Source organism: Cryptotermes secundus, unplaced genomic scaffold (genome assembly GCF_002891405.2).
Source record: "Cryptotermes secundus unplaced genomic scaffold, Csec_1.0 scaffold2346, whole genome shotgun sequence".
In the NCBI taxonomy this organism is placed as follows: domain Eukaryota; kingdom Metazoa; phylum Arthropoda; class Insecta; order Blattodea; family Kalotermitidae; genus Cryptotermes; species Cryptotermes secundus.
Window position 1 is genome coordinate 143,248 of NW_019743195.1, and position 27,079 is coordinate 170,326.

The following is a 27,079-nucleotide window of genomic DNA, read 5'->3' on the forward strand; positions in this document are numbered from 1 at the left end:
TGTTATAAAATCCAATATTTTAATACATAATCATACATATTCCACACCCTACACTCTTTTTGGCTAAGTCTGAATTCCGGGAATGCAATGTAATGTCAGTTGAGACTCATGATAGATTAAGGCCCATAATAGTCATTATTATCCCTGGAATTTCTTTTGAATTGTCATTCATAGGCAACAGAGAAATATCCTTTCAGTATATGATTTGGCTTATTTGAAGCATTTGCTTAATAATAAAAAACATACAGTTCCTTTGGGTTTCTATCCTATGGTTTTTAAGTCAAAACAGCCAAGGTGGAGATTTAAAAGGCCACTTAATGTACAGCAGCAGACCATTTAAATACCCACATAAAGGGTCAATACATTTACTGCCTGCACCTGAATACCTGTTTTATCTTACAGGCTATGCAGTCAAGGTTAAAACACAGACACAAAAAAAGCAGTTTTAAAACTTCTATTAAATGCTGAAACCTCAAACACAATTTAACTCCTCAGAGATTGTATTATAATCTGTGAAGGTTTAATGGCAACTGCACATCTTCAGGACAAACTGGAATGTTTTCAAAAGCTGTCATTGGTACTGGGGGAGCATACTTATTGACTGGCCATATCTAATGCAGGCAGTGAATGTATTAGCTTTTTTAATCACAGAACTGTTAAAACATAATATATTTATCTTATAAGAAAAGCAAAGAGCAATATCTTCAATACATTCTGACAACAGGTAGCAAACTCAAATGTCTGGAGAAAGGCTATCTATAACACAGTGTATCTATTATAAATTCCTGCAGAAGCTAAGAAAAGTAAAAATATTATACTGAAGTATGACTAGTTTAAATGATGACAGCTCTTTTCTTGTTGGGATGTGGAGTAGCATGGTACAGTATCAGCCCAGAAAAGATCTTCAAGCAGCATGGACTGACTGAAGAACAGAACAATAAAATTAGTGACACAACTTCACTATGTAACAAAGATTATTTTGCTTCAAGTTGTCCAAAATATTCAATCAATATTTTCACATTCTAAAATGATTATAAAAGAGTTTTACAAGTCAGTAATTCCGTTTTATATACATAAGTTACCAAGTGTGAATCTTTACTGGAAAACTGAATACGTTAAACATTCCCTTCTGCATCCTTCCCAAGATTAAAAATATCTCTTTTATCCATGCTGTCCCTAATACTTGAAGAAGATGTGAACCCACAAACCCAAACACCTCTAAATATCACCCTTTTCTTATCACAGAGTTTTCACCCACAAGTAATTATCTCATAATGTCACATCTTAAGTGTATCAAACCTACAGACCTTGTGATAATCATAAAATACAAACTGAATTTGGCCCTTTTTAAATATGTAAAATTCATACTGTTTGGTGTCACACATTTGCTTTAATTCATTTTATAGTGAATGTAGGTGAATGGCCAATTACCTTTGCAATGTCAACACCTGTTAGACTCTTCACCACTTCTGGCACTTTGCTGACGATGCTAAGGACTTCTCCAGTTAATTTTGCTGCACCTACATCTCCTTGGCCACTGGACACCATTGTGATCTTCTTGGCTTGGGAGAGAGGGGCTGCAACCTCAGCAGCCACCTGAACCATACACCCAATCAATTAAATGTACACCCCCCTTGAGGTATGGGATATTTTCCCTAGTGAGTAATGATTTCCCGGGTGCAATATCCAGTAATTCAACACTGCTTGCTTACTTACTTACTTACTGACTGACTGACATTAACATTTTATGGAACCCAGAGGTTCAGTGTCATGTCCACAAGAGCATGAAGTTTGAGGCCCTATGTAACATTCTGTAATAAGCTTTATTTTTATGGTGAGGAGTTGATGGTCCCTGTTTAGCCCCCAAGATGGAAGGCAGCACCCCTGTTGGCTGTCTACAACTGCTTATTCCATATACTCGCAGCTACCTTCCATATCTGGAGGTCACCTCCTCCATCCACAACCTGAGAAGATGCCACAGCATGGTGACATGGGACCCACAACATGGACACTGCTAATTAGCTAACTGATATTAATTATAAGCTCCTACACCATCGGATATTACACTTAGATAGTTCACTTTTAACTTTGAATCCTCAAGCCTATTTCCCTAATACTAGGCAAGTGCAAGAATGATTTTTCCAGTGTGCGATGAAAATTAGGACAAGAACAAGAGTTTTTCTAGCAGAAATGTTTTCACTTAATAATTTATAACACTAGCCACTTTTTTCTTATGCTACAGTATTTGATGAATGGAAGATGGTTCTGAAAGTCAGACAATGCTGCTCTAGGAACTATGTCTACATAGAAAAAATAAGGTAAAGCTGTCCCTGTGCTTCAATGATTAAGCACCATACCATGAAGCCGTACTGGGGAGTGGATGTACAGACAAACATTTTCTTGTCCTTGGCACTAGTTGGAGGTGAATGGTCAGCTTCACGCCCCGGCCGCTTTACCCCCGAGGAAAGAGCCCCTAGTACTCATTGGATATGAGTTTGCATGGACCCAGAGCAAGTCTGGATGACATGGAGAAGAGAAAATTCTTGACCTTAGTGGGACTTGAACTCTGACCCCTCAGTCATCCAGTCCATAGCCAGTCACTATACCAACTGTGCTATCCCGGCTACTACAGAGAAAAGTAATTTTATAAATTAATTTCCCATTCTTCTAAAAACATGGATAGGAAAAATATTAAAAGCATCATACATATTATTTAGTGAGTTCACTTCCTCTCTGAAGTCATTAGCGTTTATTCATCTTCACCCATCAAACCCTATTCATCATTCTTATCACCTATGTCAGTTTCAGTGTGTTTACATTTCCCATCTACTGCTCACATCCTCAGGTTCACAGCCAACATTCCTAGCTTCTTCCTAATCCTCCCTTCCACCCACCTCATCAGATACAGAATATTAATTTTTCCACTAAGAGTGAACACCATACCTTCGGTAAAGTGTCAAGAAGCATATCAACCATGGCAGCCTCCTTGTAGTCCTTCCAAGCATCTGCCTTCTTAGCCATCTGCTCTGCTTCTGCTCGGGCCTTTGCCTCAACAGCAAATGCCTCTGCTTCTCCCCGTACTCGTAGTGCTTCTGCCTCTGCCTCAGCTTCTAGGATCACCCTGTTCCTGTTGGCTTCTGCCAACTTCTCCAGTCTGAAAACAAATGTATATATTAAGGTTTGGAAGATGGGAAAAATCAAAGGGCTGTCATAATTCAGCCCATAATATAAAGCTGTAACACTCGCGATGCGTTGAGATTACATTCCCATTTCATTTAAACAATTACATAACTCAGAGAAACAACAAGTGATGATGTTAATTAGCACAGGCATTTTCTGCTGTACTTCATTCGTCATACTTGTATTTCTCTGCTTCTGCAGGTCGCCTAATGGTGGCCTCCAACTCCCTCTCTCGGCGCTGTATCTCCTGATCCTGCACAGCAATCTCCTGGCTTCGCTCCACAACCAGGATCTGCATTTGCTCCTCCTTGATGCGCTGCTTTGTCTTGGCAGCTTGCAGTTCATATGCCAACTCAGCCTCTGCCTTCTGCAAAGCAATGATGGTTGAGCCACATTCAGAACCAACTATAAATTCAATTGACTTCCCTTGAAGTCCAGCAGTTTTAGATATACAAGTTCTTACAACCACTTCCATCTCAAAAGTATACCAATAATCATACTCAAACTAGCAAAAGCTGTAGGACCTTACTTTAATAATGTTCATTTACATGAAATAGTCTTGCTTGTGCTATGGACTATTAGGACGTATTATCTTACCTTCTGTCAACTGTCCACCCTTCCTCATGAAAAACGATTATATATATTTAACATAAAGACTCCATTACAATCTATTTGTGTTGCCAAAGTGATCTCCGCTGACACACATAAGAGACATATTCACTGTCACATAAACTTTACATACAAATGCCAAATTCTGCAAAACATTTTGAGATTCTGACAGTGAATTTAAACATGTTCAGCTGTACTACATCCACATACATACACGTGTTATGAAGCTTACCTTTGTCTGAACCTCCACATCATAAGCTGCTTTCTTCAGCTCAAAGTCTCTCTGCGCTTTGGCAATTTCTGTATCATTCAAAAACCTGACAAAAACAAAGAATAAATCATTAACAATGAAATGTGTACATCAGCACACCTTAAGCTAGCTACCTGCTAGTACCGCTACAATTTCGATATTATGTAATGTTTTATAATGACACATATACTTTTACCTTGAGTATTTAATTTGTATCTAACATATTTATTATATTTCACAAGAACTTTAGAACTCCACATATTTGTCTGAGTAGTCCTATCTGTAACACAGACACTGCTTCTCCATGCAATGAAACCCCTTCTGTCTCTAAGTTTGAATTCCATAATGTGCCTCTAAATTATTTTAAAAGGGAAATGTGAGAACTGTGAGAAAACAGCAGCAGAAAATACATTCTCTCTCATAATGGAGATCAGAAACAGGCCCAAACATGCTGCAACATGAGGGCTGAAGCCAGAACAATGGAGCGAAAAGAGACGGCCGTTGCTAGGATACGGATATTAAACCCCTCTCCACAGTAACAAATGCGTCAGAAGCAAGCGTTTAAGTGCAAACATTAAACTAACACTCTATAATGCACTGATCAGATCAGTAATGACTTAGGCTTCTCCTGCCTGGGAATTAGCGGCATGCACCTGCATCTTAAAATTGAAGTGCATGGAAAACAAGGTTTAGCGCACCACTAGAAATTTTTCAAGGTGCACACCAGTCCACAACTTGCACAGCTTTCAACCTTTCTTATGTATATGATTATATAACAAAATTGTGCAGGCTACAAGCAGAATTCATACAAAATCATGAGAATGAACATGTTCACAGTATAGGACAAGGTGAAGCCACACAGAGAAAATATAAGAGGCTTAAATTTGGCAGTGGTCAAGCATAAGATACATAAGTTAGGCATGATATGCTCTGTAAAGCATGTACTGACAGAGGACTTGCGAGTAGTGCAAAAGGAAGAATTTTCAGTAACAGGATACATATGTGTGTGAAATGTACACTTGATGAAAGGCCAAACAGATTCATAAAAGACAAACCCATTTTCTCATCAGGGAGGATGTTATATAAGGACTATTATTGCAAGGGTTCAGTGGAATGCCACCATGTAGAGGTGGGTTCAAATACCTCCACTGTAGCCCTGCAAGTCATAGGAGGCGATGAAAAGGGAATCCTGTTCCTTGGGGATAAATACAGAGACCTGGCCCTCCAGGTTGGGAGAGTCTCAAATCTGATACAGTAAATATTGTCATGAGTCACACAGGATTTGGACCCAAGAATGACTGCACTGTTGAGGACCAGCAGCAATTTTAAATGACAGACCACTCTTCTCATCAGGAAGGGGGTCCCACATCAACAAACCCGCAACTGTCTGACAGTACCAAAAATTTGGTCTTGGGCCCAAGATTGGCCTTGACACCAAGACAGACTGACCATCAGTCATATCATAACACTGACTTTGATTTTGATGCAATGGGTTAGGTGCATCATACTTGCCAGCTAGCAATGACATGAGCAGAAGAGGGCATCGTTGGGATCTGTTACCAAGCAACGGCTAGTGAAGACACAGAAAACTCAGTGAGTATTGTAGTGAGAAGTCTAGTGTGTGAATTAGTGAGAGAATTATAAATACTTGTAGTTATAATCTATGAGTTAAATAAATCTAATTATCAATCCAAACCTCATGTCTAGTCACTGATATCTAAGTTTACCTTGCAGCCATGCGCTCTTCCTCAGCGATTGCTTCCTTAATCTGGGCATCACGCCTTGCTTCAGCTTCTCCAATCCGGGCATCACGCTTCACCTCTGCAGTTCTTGCCATTCCCAAACTTTTCAAGTAACCCTACAGGAAATCCAAGTTGTTAAATTTCCTTCATATATGTATTTCAAAATATGATTATAATGCCAGCCCAAAAATTAATGAAAAAGTGATAACACAAAAATTGTGAAAGACGAGGAAGCGACATTACAACATATTCCTACATCATGCTCTCTTTTTTTGGTCCAATTTACTTAATACATGCAACTGGGATATGTATCAGTTCATGTGGAGCATTCCTACAGTACAATTTCCTACTAAGAGCAGGCCCTGAAATGCAATAAATGTGCAAGAATTTAAAGCTATAAAGCAGACTCTGAAAGCAGCTAGTGGGAAACAATAAATAATATACTGAATATGAGGCAACCAGGCAAATATTCAGTGGTCCACAAATGATTATTCATGTTTATATACCACAGGTTTTGTTAGGCATAAATCTGTGAGATTATGGTTACACATTGTGCCAACAGAGAGAGCAATGTACACACTGGTTGCAGCTAGTACTAATTCGGATGGAAGATGGATCTGACAACAGTCTTAATGTCAATAACTGTCATAATTTTCATAAAAAGTGCTTATCTGGAAAAGCTCACTGAAACCTGACTTTTTTTTTTAATATTATATGTTATCATACAGAATCACTGGGTTTTTGGACTTTTTCCATTGTCCAGTATTCCAGAAAATAGAAAACATTCTGCCAATATTGTAGTTCAATAACTATATGTATCATATATATATATATCATATAACTTCCTGATGACGGTCTTATACGACTGAAACATGTAGCAGGAATAAAAAGTCAAATTCTAAAACATTAAAAAGCAAGTATATTTGTTGTGTTGACAGTTAACCTAATTCCTATATATATCTGGAACACACAACAGGATGCAACCAATGAAGATAAGAAATTATAACACCTTAAGTTATAAACCAAGAATTTCAGAAAGTAATGCAGCACAATTCAGGTATGTAAAGAACCAACTTTACAGATAAAAATCCTTTTTGAGTAGTTAACAGCCATTCATCTATCAAGAAATTCCCAATTTGAAACCCAAAAGTTAATTACCATATTTACAAGAGCCTGACACTGGTCTCTATCATGAGCCAGATAAATTCAGATAACTCCCTCCTACCCTATTTCTTTATATTCTATTTTAAAATTATAGTCCCATCTATGCTTTGGTTTGATGGAAGAATAAAGAAAATTAAATTTGAATGCAAGAGCTTGAAGAATGATGGTGATGGTTTTCTCTGTACCCAGCATTGTAAACCATGATATATTAGTTACTTGAGCAGAATTACTAAAAAATTTCAAAGACCAAAACTATCCCATAAACCCTATAACTTGGGAATATGCAGGATCAGAAAAGTAGGATGAAGGTGTGTAGGATACTAATGAGTGATTAAAATCAATGCAGCACGTGACAGAACGTTTTGTTATCAAATACTCCAGTTTAACCTGTATTTTCCATTTTAAATGTATGTATGTACATACATACAGTCAATATTTCTGTTTTAGCGCACAAATTCATTTTGTTCAGTTATTATCACTGATGAAATACAAAAGTAATCAATGATTACTTAATTTATTTGTAAGTGGCCAATTTGGAAATATCTATCTGCATTCTGTGTAAAAACAATGCTTGAAGTAATCATCCCACATTTTTTGATAATTGGCTCACGGATGGCAGTGAGGTTGTCAGCCTTACATGCCGTCGGCCGCCCACCCTTTGCTGGTACTCATTTCTGTTAGATGCTGAGTCAATCTCAGCGCTATTGTGTGGATGACCTCACCAGGAATCGAACTTCCAACCTTCTAGCTTGTAGCATAGTGCCCCAACCAACTATGCTGCTGCATGCCCCCTTGACATGATATACTTGTGCAAACAGTCCTCTCTGCCGCTGAAGAAGACACAACATGTACAGATCTCCAGGCGTCATGCCTGACACTTCTCACAAGTAAGAAAAATGCACATTAATTCATTTCGCACACTTTAATGAGAAAATTAGTTCAAGAGAATGCATTTCAACATCTTAATCACTCTGTACACAAAGAAAGGGGTCTAGGAGATGGATGATACATTTTTCTGAGAAACTGGTGGACATATTGGAGCAAAAAGAAAGTATGCAGAAATGTGTACCATGTGTGCCTGTGCACCTCATACATACACATACATACAATGGGTTGGTAACTCCAACAAAATAAGCAGCTAATCCACTACTACGCATGCCACAGTCCAGATCAGATAGTAGATTCAACACATACCTTTGCCCCCTCGAAGCATAACAAAAAGCCAGTAAATTACACTTGAAGATATTATCATTAACTAGCTTACACTGACTTCCTAATGTATTTAAAATGTTTGGTACCAAGGAACATACTGCAAGGAGCAGAACATGTACCATTTCTGTTGAATTATTTAATAATTTGTACTGCATACATCCCCCCCCTTGGCACTACAGCCCCAGTGGGCCTAGGCCTACCTCCATGAACTCTGTTCATTTCGGTTTTTCTAGATCTTACACATACAGTAGGACTCCTTGGGTGGGTGATCAGCTCGTCGCAAGGCTTCTACCTGTAGACAAACACAGAAAAACGCACACAAACATCCATGCCCTGAGTGGGATTCGAACCCATGATCTCGGCTTCCAAGTGAGCGAAGACAGTGCATGCCTTAGACCGCTCGGCTGCCGTGACCAGTGCTGCATACATACATTCATTCATTCATCAGTAATCTGTCAGATGACAGGTCCACAGTCTCTTCCAAAACAGTTCCTCCACTGTTTTTAATTAAATTAATTGGGTTCCCGTGTCCCATTTTATAGATATGACCCAATGTGGATGAGAAGGATTTTTCTATGGCTGGTTAATTGAGTGGGTGGTAGGTTACTTAATGATGGTATATCAACTGCAGATGTCACTTATTAGTTGATGAGAAGACAAGGCAGTGATTTGAAGTAAACCAGAAAGACTGATGGAAGTAGTAGCCACAGGTCATTTCAAGACACTGTTCCAGCCTGAAAAGCCACTGTTCATCAGCTAATCACTGGACTCTTTACCTAGCAGTGTATGTTAAAATTAAAATTATGTGCCTTCCACCTCAACGGTCCTATTTGGGAACACAGTTACCCATAAAAATGAAATTAAGATGGTACAGTCTTTGTTACATCACGTTTTTATTGCCTTTCATGTTGTCAGTACTTACCAACTGCCCCCCTGTAGTCTAAAATACCTGCTGGAAAATTACATGGCAACAAAACAGAGTAGACAATTACCATAGGGGCCTGATTATAAAGTGATAGTTTTTGATTAGTAACTAAGCTGTCACCTTACAATTACCATTTATTAAAATCTTTAGACATTCAATCTTTTCCATTTTAATGGTTTCTGAAAATGCAAGTCATTTCATCATATCAATATAATAATCAGACCACTAACATTAATACTACCAAATATCATAATTGATCAGTATAAAATTTGTAACTTGGGGCAGAGTTCTGCACAGAGGATAATCTATCTACCAGTAACACATATCAAACCAGTGAATCATTCATTAACCCTTCCACAGTCAACTTTAAGTAATTTCGTATCTGGATATTTGTCTAACATGATAACTGCCCATAAAGTCTCTGATTTATTGGTAGAAGAGTAACTCCTTATTTACTTTTTTCATACACCACTAACACTGAATGTAAAGTAAGTAAGAAAGTATAGCTATCCCTGTAACAGGCCGTGAAGGCCTGTTGTTTGTATTTTCGTAAGTGTACAGTAGGCCTAACCTACAAGAAGTGTGTTATTTTATATCTTTAGTAAGTTGATTTGTACTATTGCAAGTGTACAAGTGGGCCTAACCTAAAATAAGTGTATCACTGTATATAGTGGGCCTTAAAAGATTTGTGCCAGCATATACTCTTGTAAGTCCTAATCACATATTAGACTCTCTAAATATATCTGTTAGTTAGTACTGAATTATAAGTTAACATAAGTGGTAATAATGGCCACAAGGGGTAACGGCTTATCAGGTAAATGTGGGGCCTGCAGAAGGAAGGTTAGCCAGGGGACAGGATGTGAGGACTGTGGCCTGTGGTTTCATTGGGAGTGTTCTGGCACCAATAGTGATTTGGCCATATTACCTTGGTACTGCAACTCCTGTGTGCAAGCCAAGGTAATAAAGAAACAAGAGGAGACTATCTTGAGTTTGAAAAGGGAGCTGGAACTTGCAAGAACTGAGATTGACCTCTTAAAAGGGGAATTAAATTTAGTAGATAATTGTCCTGAAGAATTTAGGACTGTGTCCAACTCCCGAAGAAAACTTAAAAAAGTTCCTTCTTCACTAGATGTTAAGTTAGCTTTAACCAATCGATTTGAACCTCTAGCTATGCTAGGGCCTCAGACTGATGGTGACGCTATAGATCAGCCTGTGTTAGAGGCTAAGCCTAAGCGTAAGATTCTAGTGCTGGGTAGCAGTCATGGTAGGGGTATCGGGCAGAGGCTACAGAAAGCAATGGGAGATGCATATGCTGTGACCAGCATATTCAAGCCCAATGCTGATCTGAGCAATGTCACTGGGGACATTGGAAAATTGTGCAAAGGTTTTAGTAAAGAAGATCAGGTAGTTATAGTTGGGGGGCCAGGTAACAGTTTGGAGAGAAACCTCAATTATCAAATTGAGAAAGATTTAAGTGACATTGCCCAGAAAACTAGTCACACCAATGTGAGGTTTGTTGGTCTTTTCTGGCGACATGACAAGCCATGGATTAACAGGTGTGTAAGGGAGATTAATCTTCGGCTTGAGCGTTCGCTTGTGGAGGTCGGCGCGGCCCACATTGATGCGATTGATGTCTCTTCAATATTGAGGAGCGAACATACTGTCCATGGTTTGCATCTTAATCCTCGAGGCAAGGACAAGCTGACGCGACTCATTGCAGAGAGCATTAAGGGCAGACACATTCCAGTTGTCATGGGTGTTCAGAATCATTTTTTAGGATAAAGAGTGCAAGTAAAGTTTATCAAGTAAAAGAAATTGCAAAAGAAACTAATCTTTCAGACAATAATGTTAGTGAACCAATAGAAATCGGAAAAGGTAATTGCAGTCTACTAAATTCAGTGAATAATAAAGTACTAAGAATATTCCATCAGAATATAAGAGGATTGAGAAACAAAACAAATGAACTAATAAGCTCCATGAATTCAAATCTTCCACACATACTGTGCCTTACTGAACATCACATGAAACAGCTGGAATTAGAACATCTTCACTTAGAAAATTATAATTTAGGTGCTAGATACTGTAGGAAAACACTGGAGAAAGGAGGAGTGAGTATTTTTGTACACGAAAACCTAAAATTTACTAAAATAAATTTAGAAGATTATTGCAAAGACCAGGATCTGGAAGCATGTGCTCTAAAGTTAGACTCTCCTTTTTCAAATATTTGTATACTGACTTTATATAGAGCCCCATCTGGAAACTTCAATCACTTTTTAAATAGATTAGAAACCATCCTAAATGTACTGCATAGTTCAAAAGTTGAATTTATAATTTGTGGTGATATAAATGTAAACTATCTCATTGACAGTAATAGGAAACTAAATTTAGACTCTTTGTTATCATCTTACAATCTCTCCAGTACTGTTAACTTTCCCACAAGAGTTCAAAATAATTCTAGTTCAGCGATAGATAATATATTCATTGATAACTCAAAATTAAGAGACTATACTGTAGGACCCTTTATAAATGGCTTATCCGATCATGATGCTCAACTCATAGAAATAAATAATATTGACCTTCAGCCCAGTAATCAACAATATCAAACAGTAAGGAAAATCAACAAGCATACGATGGCAGATTTTGTCACAAAATTAAGTAATGAATCATGGGACAATGTATTTGACAGCAATAATATTGATTCTAAATTTAATTGCTTTCTGAACACATACTTGAGGATCTTTTATTCAAGCTTTCCCTTAAAAATAGTCAAAAATGAAAATAAAAACAAATCCACCTGGATAACAATTGGAATAAAAACTTCATGTAAACACAAAAGACAACTATATTTGGCCAGTAGGGACAGTAATGATCCAAGACTAAAAAGTCACTACAAAATGTACTGTAAAATTTTGTCAAAAGTCATTAAAGAAGCCAAACAGAATAACTATAACAGCCAAATTCTAAAATCAAACAATAAAATTAAAACCACCTGGGATATTGTGAAAGTTGAATCAGGAAAGAAATCTGTTAATGAAGACGTACAAAGTTTGAATATTGAAGGGAAGTCCACTAACAATCCACAAGCTATCGCAAGTGCATTTAATGAATATTTCCTTTCATTAGCTGAGAAAACATATTCCAATAATAATAATAATAATAATAATAATAATAATAATAATAATCCAATATACTATCTGTCTCGTGCCTTTAACAATTCATTTCCAAATATCAATCTCAAATTCTCAACAAGGAAGGAAATTGAAAACATTATTAAATCCCTTAAGCCCAAAAATTCACATGGATATGATGAAATCTCTACCAAATTACTTAAAGCAAGCTCTGTTTACATCAGTTCACCCTTGAATCATCTATGTAATAAATCTTTATCATCAGGTACTTTTCCTCAACGCTTAAAATACGCTGTAATGAAACCACTTTTTAAAAAAGGAGAGAGAAAATGCATCTCTAATTACAGACCAATATCCATATTGACTTCATTCTCAAAAGTCTTTGAAAAAGTTATGTATAATAGACTACTTGAACACTTAAATTCTAACAACATATTAGTCAAAGAGCAATTTGGATTTAGGAAAGACCTAACAACAGAAAAAGCAACCTATGAACTAACTAACGATATTTTAAGTGCTCTCAATGACAGATTAATTGTGGGAGGGATTTTCTGTGATCTAGCAAAAGCTTTCGATTGTGTTAATCATGATATCTTACTATCGAAATTAAATTTCTATGGAATAACTGGCAAAGCTAATGAATGGATCAAATCATACCTCAAAAACAGGTATCAAAGAGTTGAAATAAATAATAAAAACTCCAGTCATAATGCATTTTCAAACTGGGGAATTATAAAGCACGGTGTTCCACAAGGATCAATTTTAGGTCCCTTACTTTTTCTTCTCTACATAAATGATCTATCTAAAACCATCAACAATAAATCTAAACCAATTCTATATGCAGATGACACTAGTATAATATTTAAGAACTCTAAATTTGAAAACTTTAAAAATGACATAAATATTGTATTTGAAGCCTTAAACAGATGGTTCGAAGCCAATTTACTCTCATTAAATTTTGATAAAACCCATTACATATCATTCACAACTAAAAACAACCACCAAATTGATCTGGACATCAGTTATGCCAACAAATTAATCTGTAAAGTACTTGATACAAAATTCCTTGGAATACATGTAGACAGTACACTGTCTTGGAAAATACATATTGAACAAATTATACCTAAATTAAATGCAGCTTGCTATGCGATGAGATCAATTAAGCCTTTTATGTCACAGGAAACATTGAAGATGGTTTACCATGCCTACTTTCATTCTATTATGAACTATGGATTAATATTTTGGGGGAACTCTTCACATAGTGTAATAATTTTTAAAATACAAAAGAATATAATTAGAATCATTACAGGATGTAGAAGTAGAGATTCATGTAGAGAATTATTTAAGAAATTAAAAATTCTACCTCTTCAATCGCAATACATATTATCGCTTCTCTTATTTGTTGTTTACAACAAAGATAAATTCAAATTAAATTCTGATGTCTATAACATGAATACTAGACAAAAATATAACTTCCACCTACCCTCATCAACTTTATCAGTATATCAAAAAGGAGTCTACTTTACTGGCATAAAAGTGTTCAACAATCTGCCACAAAGTATTAAAAACTTGGGCAATGATACTAAAAAGTTTAAATCAGAGTTAAAGAATTATCTACATGCTCATTCCTTCTACTCTTTAGATGAATACTTCAATGTAAATAGAGAATGATGTAAAATTAAGTTATATTAATTTTTAAGCTAAAATTGCCTGTACTTATGTATGTAACCTTTTGACTTGTTCTGTATCCAAAGGTACTAACCTACTTAGGATTCATAGAATGTAAATAAATTCAATTCAATTCAATTCAATAGGGTTGTGAGATGTTGAGGGTCCCACATTATCGAGACAATCGGCTCACAGATGGTAGTAAGATTGTCAGTCTTACATGCCGGCTGTACAAGAAATAACTGACAACAGCACAAATTGGAATCCAAAGGAGAAACCAGAGAAGTGTTTGAAAGTTTCACAATCCTGATCATACTAACTACCAATTTGTCATTTGCCTGGTATCGTAACAGATGGAGACTTTATGGACCTGCTGTATATTCACTGCCAGTTTGTTTACTTTTGTTTTTTTTGTGTTAACTTTGCTTTATCAGTGTTCTGAAGTGTGGTGCCAGTTTAAAAGAATAAAAGTTGAAAAGGTGGCAGACATTTTACTGCTAAAATAGACAGAATCCCATAAAAAAAATTAACACCAAATATGACAATGACGTAAGAAAGACTAAGTGGAAGAACTTATGGTTCCTGAAAAAAAGACAGTAAAAGGGTTAACTAACAATGCTTCATCCTCTGAAGAATGGGTGTACATATGTGCCTATGGAAAGTTTTAAATGTTCCTAACTATCAAAAAATGCTTCAAGCTGCTGAGCCCATATAGTACAAATAAAAAATAAGAGCATCTTAAAATTATATTAAATAAAAGCTGAAAGAAATGTATATGATCACCTTTTCTTTGCTATATGCACAACTTTACGAACACAACCATGCAAGATCTACTATGGCACGCTTATCCTACAGGTTGTACACTCACGCTCACACTCACCTCTTCATCTCTGATATCTTTCAATGTGTATGAGACAACAGTGATACCCATATTCACCAGATCAGATGATGCAACCTCAAACACCTGTTTGCTGAACTTCTTCCTGTCTTTGTAGATTTCCTAAACAGAATTCAATAACAATATTAAGGAGGTAATGTTACAAAACATTCTGAAGGAAATGTGAAGATTCTGCAGTCCTACCAAAGTTCCAGCTAGATACAACAGAATGCATTTAGATAAATTAAAATGAAGGAGAGTAAGCTGGGCACTCTATTGGAGAACTGATTCATGTGTCATTTAATAACACTGGATCAACTGCAGATCTTAATTTCTTTATTTATAATCTTCTATTTAAGCATCCCGTTGCATTACTATATCTAATACTGTTTATTGTACTACACAGTCTGTCAACAATGCAAGAAATTGTTCCTTCTTTCTTACACTTTCACTTTTGACACATGTTTCAGCCCTAAATGGCCATCTTCAGGTGTCTTACTATGCTAAAACTGCTACACTGCAGACTGAAGAAAACACCACACGTTGCTAGAGGGAACAATGCACAAGCAAGGGGCAAAATTACAGGTTGCAGATGTAACACAACAACGGGCTTACAAAAAGAAAAACAGGCTGCTACAATAACACATCTAAAACAAAGGATACAGATCGAAAGAAGTGCACAATGCCCCTTGTGAGGTGTAATCTCAATTTTACAAAATGCAAAGGAAATTTTAATACAAAATTTTAATAGATGTCATTGATTTAAATTAAGTGAACTACAGCATGTGCTATTTTAGTGCATACCAATTGACTGCAAGTATGAAGTTTTAAACCATGAAGCGTGCAGTCACATATGCGACGAATGGACAACAGTAGTGCAGTGTAGCAGTTTCAGCATAGTAAGACACCTGATGATGGCCATTTTGGGCCGAAACATGTTGTGGTGAAAGTGTAAGTTGTGAAAATGTAAGAAAGAAGGAACAATTCATTGCATTGTTAACAGACTATGTGGTACAATAGACAGTATTAACTATTTATGATTTATTTTATGACACTGTCAGTAGTTCAGATTATAAAGTGTTGAATGGTCAGGTGATAATGATAAATGAATTGGTAAGGATGTGGAAAGAAACAGTCATGGCATTTGTCTGGAGGAAATGGGAAATCCTGCACCCACATCACACCTACCAGCAAACTTGTCACACAATTTCCATCTCATTATCAATATTACAGCACTACAAACATAACAGAAATTAAATGCATAAATATGAAAGCATATCCAAACATAACAAAAAATATTTGGTTTTACTTCACAACATAACTACATAGGTCCGATGATAGATTAGTTAATCATGCCACAACGCTGTGAGAAAAGCTTATTGTTCACTGTATTTTCATGATATATACTCAAAAGTATTAAGTCGGATATTCTAGTGCCTAAAAAGCTTGATATTATATTTATGTAAGAATCCTTTATATAACAAATAAGACCAAAAAAAGGTCAGCCCCTTCATTTTCAGTGCTGCAAGATTTATATACAAGTATGTAATAGACAGCTCCTCTAAGAAACAGCTCGTTGGAAATTATGCACTAACCTCAACTGTCATGCTTCCCATGATGGCCCTCTGATGTCCTTCCAGTGTGACCAGTGCTATGTGCTGGATTTCACTTTCCTGCTTCCCCAGAAACTGCTCACAAGCAGCAAGCAGCATTTCCTCATTCTGACCCTGGATTTTCACCTGAAACAAAGTGAAGCCAATATACATTTTATTTTTTGGTAACATGCCTTTTTTTCAACATGTATGATACTAAGCATAGCCCAAGTATGGCAAAGAGAATGAGAGTTCTTACTGGACCAATACAAGCTAAAATTAAATTTCCTTCAGATGTGTTAGCGAAAATTAGTAATATCATAAAAGCCTGTCTAGTTTCAGGAATAAACAATACGGATCTGATACATGAGATAACATTATGCATCGAAGAATAGATCAAAACTGTCTTTTGCTTCTTCAACATTCCAACCAAAATGGCACAAAATTTTGGTAATGGTATACACTGTTACTCCGATCCGAACTAGATTCAAAATCCAATACTGACAGAATTTTTACAGTTAATGAATAATAATCTCTTACCTGTGCAATGCCAGTCACTGATATTGGAACCCCCTGGCTGGTGTAGACTGTGGGACTCTCTACCTGAAGGGTCATCGTGTTGAGAGAAATTCTTTTCAGGGAGGGAAAAAATAGTCATTACCACCCAGATCATGGATGCAGATACAACAGAAACACCACAGCTTTACTAAGAAATTACACACCTTACAGTCCTAGAAGACTTAAGTGAAATACATCTCAGCTAATATTTTAAATCTAAGCATCAAATCCAGGCCCTAATGCACAAACACTGGTAAACTATTTTGCAACCAGTTTATAAAACTGCATTGGACCAGATTTACAAAGCTACAATCATGGCACACAATTGTGTATTACCTCTGCACACACTGAATTGTGGGCCATACAAAGGCTCTGCCTCCAGGCACCAGTAAGGGCTTGTTGTAACAGCACCCTAAAACAATAATGGAGCCCTTTGTTATAAATGTAAAAATTGGCACATTCACAACAAGATTTCCTTACTCAGTACCACGCCAAGTGCCAGGGTAGAACATAATGACCACAGGTGTGATAATGCACTGCACACTAATGGCTATCACACATTTCAGGGCCTGGTGATAGATGAGCTGAGAACAATGATGGAATGATTAACAGGGAAAAACGAACAAACTGAGGGGCTGGAATTATGCCTCAGTGTTACTTTGCCTACTAGTCTCAGGTTAAGTCATCTGTGACTGAATCCAGTTAACTGTTGAGAAGAGGCTTCTAAACCTCTTGAGCTATAACAGACCCATATTTGCAATAAGTCAGCCAAAAATGCTAATATAACTGGCAATAATATGCCCACTTTTGAGGAAAATGGTCGGGTTCCTGGGGTCACAAGCTACAGTTGTCCAGTTTAACAGAATTACCAATTTGACGTGAAATATTTCTGTTTCGGGTTCTGAGTTCGAAACATGCGAACCAGTCCCTTCCAACCTAGAAATCCATCGCACTAACTGCTACAAAAATATGTACTTAGAGCTTGGAACCAATGTAATAACTATCAACGGCAAAAACAAATAACTTCAAAGGTTACAATATTCTATATTTTCAATCTTTTTTTACAGAAATTGGTATCTTTACGAACAACCATGCAAATAATAACTTGTCGCCCATGTTCTCAAATTATTGCACATGACAGGACACTGAAAGTACATGGAATAGGATCAAACAAACTCGTATTACTTAAAAATAAGTACCTGAAACTACCAATGCTTCATTAGGGCCACAAGTTACAAATCCCCACGTCATTTTGCTGTAGTGTCGAACAAATAACCTCTACTTATATGTCCTTCCTGACGTACAAATTGAAAAAAAAAAGAAACATACACAACACTAATTACAAACCACTCCTAACATCGACAGACGACAGTGCACCACTGATGCCACTGATCGGCAAATCGATGTTATTGGCGGACAACATAGTCACCGTGACGTCAGGAAAGCATCACTGCTGCCTCAATATTCGGTGGCAAGTCAATGGGATCAAAATGGCTGCCGCCAGTGCCCAGAGCACGGTCGGCAAGAAGGTATGCTATCATACCACCAACCCTTGTTTACTGCCCCCTCGCAAAGAATCACCAGTTCACAAGAGCAGCTATAAATAATTTTCCAACCTTGACCTCTTGTACTGCAGAGGTTCCTATTCCGTTTTAATTTTTTTTGGAACTGCGTTCTATATCAACTCACTCTTATTCATCAGGAGAAAATTTCTCACCAGTGCCTCTAAAGTATGAACATTTCATTTACATCAATTCATCACCCCCGTACTGAAATGCAATGGACATTGTGAGCTATAACATACACGGAATACTTGTGATTAGGAAGGCTGATGGTTGGTAAATTTGAAAGAAAATTCTGTTTCTATCAGAGATGCTTGTATTTAATGTTTTCATTTCTTATTAATGTCTTTAGTATGATAAGACTGGAGAATCTGAAATACACTATTGTTAACAAGATTAAGATTGCATTTAATAATATATGAAAGTCAATAAAATAAGTTTAAGGTCTTTCATTCTGGTCCGTCACACTAACAAATTAACAATCAAGTTCCTTCCGTCAAATGTGACACTTTTATAAGTTTTCCACCTCGTCACCACCTGCCTTACATGTTTCGGCTCACCACGGAGCCATCATCAGAGGCATTTATAGTAGAAAAAGAAATCACCAACACACAAAACTTCACTTTGTTAAAAATAGCCACGTTCCAGTTAATTAAAATAATTACAATAGTTAAAATTGCCGAGAGTGTCGGTTCACTAAAGGTTTTCCACACACCACGGTAGCTTTCTGATTAAATGCACACAAGCATCGCAACACACAGACAAGCAACATCAACAACCGACAGACAACACACGTCAACAACATCCCGAAGAAAAAAGACTGGGCCAAGCGGGAAAGAATTCTAGGAATTTTAAGAATTCTTACTTCAAATAACGAAACATAATTTTTACAGAATTAACGACGAATTAAATAAGAAAGCTACCGTGGTGTGTGGAAAACCTTTAGTGAACCGACACTCTCGGCAATTTTAACTATTGTAATTATTTTAATTAACTGGAACGTGGCTATTTTTAACAAAGTGAAGTTTTGTGTGTTGGTGATTTCTTTTTCTACTATAAATGCCTCTGATGATGGCTCCGTGGTGAGCCGAAACATGTAAGGCAGGTGGTGACGAGGTGGAAAACTTATAAAAGTGTCACATTTGACGGAAGGAACTTGATTGTCAATAAAATAATTGCACAACTATAACAAACCTCATAATCCTGAAACATCCTCATGTTTCCAAACAAAAAGGAAGAAGAATCACTTTGCTAATGACTTGCTGATATGCCAGGATTTGCATCTTCCTTTTTGTGAACTTATGCCTGGCTGCTTCAGTCATCAAACTGCCCTATATGGGATATGACTGTTTATTGTTTACAACAACCCACCGTTGAACCTATTCTGAACCAGATAAATCCAGTCCACATTCTTAGACCCTGTTTTACATAACAAAGATCTTCAAAATTTATACTTTGCTTAGAATTCTTGTGATAGTTAAGTCAAAGAAATCGAAATGAACGAACCAGAATTAATGCAAACAGGACTTTCAGTTGGATCCCATCTAGTGCCAAGGTAAATAATACGAGGAACTATACTTTAATGCCCTTACAATTTCGTTTTTGAGTGGTGTTTTCTTCAGTGTTTTTCTCATGGGAGTGAGCAGTTTAAAGATCAAGATAGAGCTGGAGAGTTAGCATTAAATGACTATAATGGAACTAAGTTCTGATCGTGTGAACTGGAGTAAAGTTATTCAGAGTTAAAAGAACTCTTTTGTGACAGCAATCTTCAACTTCCACAACAAAAATTAATATTCTTGCGTAGGTGAGTAACGTATTGAATACCCAGAACCAGCTCGGAGTTAGGCATATATATACTTTTTTGTTCTACTGCAATAACTCCCCATCTACATACTAGAATAAGTGTGCGGTAATGAAGTTCTAAAAGCCAAGTTAAAATACTTTGCTTCCTGCTTCATCCTGTTCCACATTAGAAAGTGTCGTTTCACCCTAAGGTGGGTAATTCCCCCTTGAAGCCTATACTACATGGGCCCGGCGAAAGGGAGCCTCACATCTGTCCCCATGGAATTTTGGGGGAAAAAATGAAATTGAGAAAGAAGGAAATATACATAATATTAAAAGCATTAAAAATATTTTTCTATCCTGAATGCTCTAGGACGATTATTAAAAATAGTCTTAAAGGAGTTAAACGTAAGTTTGCAAGCAAATTTTCTGGCTACCCCTTTTAGAAAAAATAACGACTGTGTCCGTGCCTATTACTGAAGCTTCCAATTGATCATAACGCGAGTACAATGATATTTGGAGGCGGGAAAATCGCCCATCATGTCCCTGTTACCATGGACTGCAGGAGAAGTTAATTAAGATTCAAAGTTTCAGGTTTGAGGTTTAAGGCGCTTATAGCTGTAATTGCTGTCTTCTTGAATATGACGCTGCGTGCTATGGTAGGTGGTTACTGACCTATCGGACAGGAATATATTGCCTCGCTCTTCACGGTAGTGGCTCTTCACCATGAAGATGGAGGGGGTACTTTTCCTGCAAAATAGGTAAACATCTACCACACTACAAGGCATGATAGCCAAGTAAAGATAATGGCTGGACGAAAGTGACTTTTTTGTCACTACTACTAAATAGTCGCCCAGCCAGTCAAGACCTTCCCCATTTTTTACGTAACACGAAGGTTCCTTTTTGTGTTAACGAGAGTCCGCCATTTGACCCTTACCCTGAATCAGCTATCCACATCCTCGCTCCCTGTTTGTTTACCAACAACCCTGAATGTGTACATAGCATGATACTCAGGCTCTGGGTAGCTTTATCAAATCTGCAGCGTTCTACCCTCAAGTCGACCACGATTGCTTTCGTCTGTAATTATTGCTTCACCACACTGGACTCGTCCTTCACCCACCGCCTGGGCTGATCGATACGAAGCGGTGCCCTCCCCCTCATCCCCCTCTCCACAACCCCCTCCCCACAGCCCGACGAACCAAAGCAGTCACCTACTTACCCTTGTTATGTAGTGATGAACTCCGGATGGATGCTGCGTCCTGGGACCGATGGAAGAATGGTCCGTCGTCCCCAGTGACCGACATTCTTTAGGAGGACGACAGAAACACAGATATAGGTGAGAATATGTGGTACTTAATATATTTCTGTAAGGGTTCTCACGAAATATCAGTCTAAAAAGTCTGGTAACGTACATAAATAAATCCCTGTCATCAGATTCGATCTAAGGACCCCACAAACACAAACGGATAAGCTGAACACGTGGTATCGTTACAGTTGGCTTAAGCAGTAATTGGGTGCATATTGTAATGATAAATGAATTTATAGTCAATGTGAGTACACGTACAGATCAAATAAAAATTCAAATCCGAATAAAAAAGCTTAGCTTAAAATATTGCAGGGCAGATTATCCTCGCTGGATGTAATGTTCTGGAATTGGTTATTAACTAGTGCTAGTTCCTCTAACGGAGAAGTTCATGGAGGTAGGCCTAGGCCCACTGGGGCTGTAGTGCCAAGGAAAAAAAAAAGTTCCTCAAAATCGTACGTAACCTCTGTCGTCAAAGCCTCATTCATGATAATAAGATAGGAATACACCATGCAAAGGTGAGGCTGGCTTTACGGTAGAGACGTTTCAATACACGCGTCCTGCTTCTTTTACCGTACTTAATCATAATCTGAATCATCACAACAAACAAGTTAAGCTTGTTGGTACGTGTCAAATGAATTACCCGCACTGTTAGTATACTTACTTTCCTCGAGGAAGAAATGTAGGCTCATTAGATCACCATATTATCAATGCGTGTGTGTATCTGTGGGAGTCCTTCAGAAAATGGTAGTCGCTAAGCTGGTAAAGAAATTTGCCGTATGTCACGAAGTCCGAAGTTTCACTGCTGTTTTCGCTAGAGCCCGCCGCTGGTCCATGTTCTGAATCAGGTCAATCCATCTTCACAATGTACATATTTTTGATACACTTTAATATTATCCTAACATTTAAGGAACGTTCTCACAAATGGTTCTTCCCTTTAGTGTTTTCAAACTACATTTTTACATCAAGACATTAAATCTGAAGGTTTCTCATATCCGTTGCTTTTGTGGTTTTCAGCACACGACACAACTTCACACACTTTTAATGCCTTAGGCTTCTAATTCTGAACTAATTCTATGTCAGTTTATTTCAATCTGACAAAGCAAATAGTTAAATAAGTAAACTTTGATTCAAAAAAATAAATATAGGTTTTGCCTTGACACCGTGATATTTTTCTTTAATGCAAAAGTGATTTCAAGAAGTGCTGTATGCATTATGAAATATTGACGAACATACACAATTTTAGGTCCATAAATTGGATGGTCGTGGCACAGCTCTCATGCTAAATTGTTAAAATATTACTTCAGAGACAGAGAAGCACACTGACACAGTGATATTTTGAGACTGTATTAGGAACGTAGGAGAAAACGATCAATAGTGTCGGAAGAATTTCCAAGGAAACAGTTATGCTCTTGGTTTTAGATCGTGGTTACAGAAGAACCAGCATATGTGATGTAGCATGAGAGGTCAAATGTGTCACTTAACCTTCTTTCCATGGGGCATTGTGCATTGTTGAATGAGTCAACAGCTTAAATTAAAGCCTCAGTGAATTCATCAGTCTACTTTTGTACACACAGAGAGTGTTGCAGAGACCACAGTTTTGCGAATGAATAAGAATTTAGTGGCCGAACTTAAACTTTAGATACTCATGTTTATGTAAATACTATTCAAGTAGTATTCGAAAGAGGGTGTTAGAGAACAGGGTTCCGAGGATCACAATTACGCCAATGGGGAGGAAGTAACAGGAGACTGCTGAAAACTGCATAATTAGGAGCTTTACAATTTGTACGCCTTACCAAATAGCATTAGAGAGACCAAATCAAGGAGGGTGAGATGGGAGGGTCATGTAGTACGCATGAGAGAGATGAGATATGTAAACAGAACTGTAACTGGAAGACTTGAAAGAAAAAAAAGAAAACGTGTAAGATTTAGGCGTAGAAAGGAGAATAATATTTAAATGTATTTAGAAGCATAGTGTTTAAGGATATGGACTGGAGTAATATGGCTAAAGACAGAAGAACTGCGAGCTCTTGTGTACACAGTAATGAATCTTAGGTTTCTATTAGGGCATTTCTTGATTTGCTAAGTGAATGTTAGATTTACAAGACACACTTAGTATCATGGAAGGCCGCGCCATAGCTCAAGCGGTTAGTCGCTGGCTTTTCATCGCGGCGGCCCGGGTTCGATCCCGGGTCTGGTCAAGTGGGATTTGTGTTGGACAAAGTGTCGATGGAGTAGGTTTTCTCCGAGTACTTCGGTTTCCCCCGTCAATCTTCGTTCCACCAATTGCTCCACAATCACCCTCACCTATCATCTGGAGCTGGTACAATAGGCCAGAAGTGGCCGCAGTACAATGGACTTAGTCCCACTCCACTAGCAACAAAAAATAGTACCATGGAATTATAGTTTGGTTCCTTGTAAGATAACTGTTGTAATCAGTTTCTTATCTTCAAGCAAATATCAGTTAAATGGTACAGCATACACGCATAAATAATAGTTTCGATTCTCTTCAACAAGGTTCGAGTGCTCTAAAATGTTATCTTGCAGAGGAACAGCAACTCTTGTATCGTTGATTCTGGGTTCTCTCAGCGGTGAGTACGAATAATTCTGTTCTATGCAATGCAACTTCTTTTAGTATATAAAATTAACCGACGTTTTGGAGGAATCTATCGTCTCCATCTTCAGTGTCGAAGAGTAAGGCAAGCAGGAAGCCAATAAAATAAAGGCGGCAAGCAGAGCTTGCTTCGACCTGAAGATGGAGGCGGAATATTTCTCCGAAGCGAAATTTAAATTTTACCCTACTACACGGCGTTATATCCCAGAAGACAGACCTCTTCAACTCCTGTATCTACTGTGCATATTTGCAACTTGCCGTTTTATCATTTTCGAGCGAAAATTATGCTCGGAATAGCTAGACAATTTAGCGAAATTAACTGCAATTCCTGCTGCCTGTCTATACGCCTCGAAACATTTGAGTGAAAATAATTTACGAATTATTCCCAAGTTCTATTTACACAGAGGCAAATGTTTTTTTTATTACCAGTCGAAAATTATTAAAATAGTCGAGAAACTTCCAGCTTCTAACAAAGAAATGACCATAAAGTCTATCACCGAAGGCAATTCTGAATCAGCTCAGTTCAGTTCACAACATCATGACCAATTCTTCTACAATCTACTGCAATGTAATCATTTTACCGTCCATAACGTTGTCCCCCAAATTGTCTCTTTCCTCCACGTAAGCCTCTTCTATGAAGAAGTGCCGACGAATTTCTTGCTTCCACATACTTCCTATATGACCGGCCCATAACGTCAGCTTATGTAAGTTTGGGTCAATAATACAACTTTCAGAACTCCTCGATATGCAATTTTCTCTAACCTCTCTCCATTATATAAAATTGTTGTTTTATGGCATTACATTGGCCCTACTTCAGAGGAAATCGATCAGATATTTCCCATTTGGTTATTTTAAGACGCGTTTCCAACTGCACAAACTATGCCGACATACGAGAGGGTGATTGTGAGTGATGAGATGGGAAGTACGTTTCGTGGTTTTTGAAGATGATCGTATACCGGTCATTTTCTTGGAGATACAAAAGAAAACCACGAAACAGTGTTGGTGATATCGGGACAGAAATTCCGATCCGATCCCTCTGGAACATTGAGCTGATAAATTAATTAATTACTACACCGTGAAAATATGTAGATGTAAGCAATCTTGCCGATGTACGCAAACAGCAGGAAATGAGTGCTGAGAAATCCTTTCCTTACCCGAGTGCAGCCTATAGCTCGTAGCAAGAATTGGAACTGGCAGTTAATATCCTGCAAGCCTCTTGGAAATATCGGTTCCATATCCTCTCTCAACAGATTCGCGGATGTGCAAAGAGCAGGGAGTGAGTGCTGAGAAATCATTTCCTTACCCAAGTGCAGCCTCTCGCAACAGATTGGCGGATGTGCAAAGAGCAGGGAACGAATGCTGAAGAATCTTTCGTTAAGCTAGTTCCCCTTGTGGTAGGGTCCGCAGACAGGACTAGTTACAAACATCATTCGTCCAATTCCGGTAAAAAATAGAGAGATCTGTCTTCTTTCACTTAGCAGATTCTTCGACGTCCGTGAAGAGTAGGGTATGAATGCTGAGGAATCCTTTCCTCATAGCAGTGCAGATGGCGACAAGGAACAGGGATTAGCGCTGCCTCTCTAAATTCCCAACTTTAGCGGATAGAGGGTGTTGCGTGATCAGCGCAACGAATCCCCACAGTCGTTAATTTCGGTTTTCTATTTCCTTGAAATAGCTCCTCAATTATCCTCACGAGGCTGAGTGAACCCCGTTCCTGACCAACTACTTCTCAGAAAATCTGATAGCGACGGGAATCGAACCCGGAACTCTGGACCTGTAGCCAGGAAATTTGACCACTAGAGCATAGATTACGCCGACAAGTGGAGGTCGCTCGGTCGGTATAGGTCGCTTGCGGACTAAAACCATGGAGTTTTTTTTTCTAAATTCCCATGAGAATGACGGCTGTGCATTTTGTTTCAGCAGGCTCGCCGATGTGCGCCCACAGTAGAGTGTGTGCTGCGTGCCATGTGCTCTGGAACCTGGTCTATGTGGGGGCTGGCATAGTGCAGCTGGTAGCTGGTATATTCTTTCTCATCTCGCTCCCTATCTTCAAGATGGGCTCTAACATATGGGCAGGTGCCTGGGTAAGCAAGTGGATGCGTTTATCGCAAGTAAAAGGCCAGTTGAACACGAGAAAGAATGTAACAAGAGTCTTGAAAGCGATAGGTTTTTGAAAAATATCAGTTAATAATTAAATAAGTCTTTAGAACTGAAACTGACAATATGGCGACAAGCGCAAATCGTTGCGGTTGTGTGGTTAGCACTCTTTTATATTCGAGAGGTCCCCATGTTCTTCCAGGCAGATGTCGGGACATTACTCAAAGTAGGCCATGACCACTTCCATCCACAGCCTTTTAAATTCATTATTCACTTATTATCCTAATATTCCACGCAATAGTCTACACTAAAGATACTCAAAAGAAGAAGTGAAAGGAAAAGAGAGGATATACTTGGAGAGGATCAGTTTGGATTTTGAAGAGGAAAAGGAACCAGGGATGCAATTGGGATGATGAGAATTATAGCAGAACGAACTTTGGAGATAGATGAAGAACTGTGTGTTTGCTTTATAGACTGACAGAAGGCATTTTACTGTGTAAATTAGACCAAATTAATGCAGATCCTAAAGGAAACAGGTATCGATTGGCGTGAAAGAAGATTGATTAGCAATTTGTACATGGATCGGAAAGTTAGAGTACGACTGGACAGAGGGGAGACAAGAAGTGTGGAGACTGGAAGAGGAGTTCGACAAGGATGCTGTTTATCATCAATATTGTTCAACTTGTACAGCGAATGCCTTACCAAAGAAGCTCTGGATGGGCTTGGAGACTTCAAATTAGGAGGGCAAATTATTCAAACTGTGAAATACGCAGATGACCTTGTGTTAATGGCTAAGGAAGAAACTGTGCTACAGGG

General features: G+C 37.9%; 2 protein-coding genes across 10 annotated transcripts in view; one reads left to right on the forward strand and one right to left on the reverse strand.

Moving 5' to 3' along the window:
* On the reverse strand, positions 1 to 22,301 carry LOC111874087 (flotillin-1). 5 transcript variants are annotated; one of them, XM_033755327.1, is made up of 13 exons: positions 22,217 to 22,301; positions 21,469 to 21,554; positions 17,242 to 17,317; positions 16,888 to 16,978; positions 16,351 to 16,494; positions 14,759 to 14,878; positions 8,140 to 8,148; positions 5,767 to 5,897; positions 4,022 to 4,106; positions 3,360 to 3,547; positions 2,944 to 3,154; positions 1,432 to 1,596; positions 1 to 922 (listed from the first exon to the last, which is right to left on the reverse strand). In XM_033755327.1, the coding sequence occupies exons 2-13, from the start codon at positions 21,551 to 21,553 to the stop codon at positions 905 to 907; spliced, it is 1,323 nt and encodes a 440-aa protein (XP_033611218.1). In that variant the 5' UTR covers position 21,554; positions 22,217 to 22,301; the 3' UTR covers positions 1 to 904. The 5 variants fall into 5 exon arrangements, with proteins under 5 accessions (XP_033611218.1, XP_033611217.1, XP_023725064.1 ...); XM_033755326.1 differs by lacking the exon at positions 22,217 to 22,301 and having other exon boundaries at positions 21,469 to 21,571; XM_023869296.2 differs by lacking the exons at positions 21,469 to 21,554; positions 22,217 to 22,301 and adding an exon at positions 18,105 to 18,298.
* LOC111874098 overlaps positions 21,499 to 27,079 on the forward strand; it is an 18,143-nt gene continuing 12,562 nt past the window's right edge. For 3 of the 5 annotated variants that reach the window (XM_023869318.2, XM_033755325.1, XM_023869321.2), the window contains exons 1-2: positions 21,500 to 21,585; positions 26,090 to 26,250. In XM_023869318.2, coding sequence (XP_023725086.1) covers positions 26,098 to 26,250 — 153 coding nt within the window. In that variant the 5' untranslated portion in view covers positions 21,500 to 21,585; positions 26,090 to 26,097. Of the gene's footprint in view, positions 21,586 to 26,086; positions 26,251 to 27,079 lie in introns of all 5 variants that reach the window. The other 2 variants (XM_023869319.2, XM_023869320.2) reach the window with 2 other exon arrangements.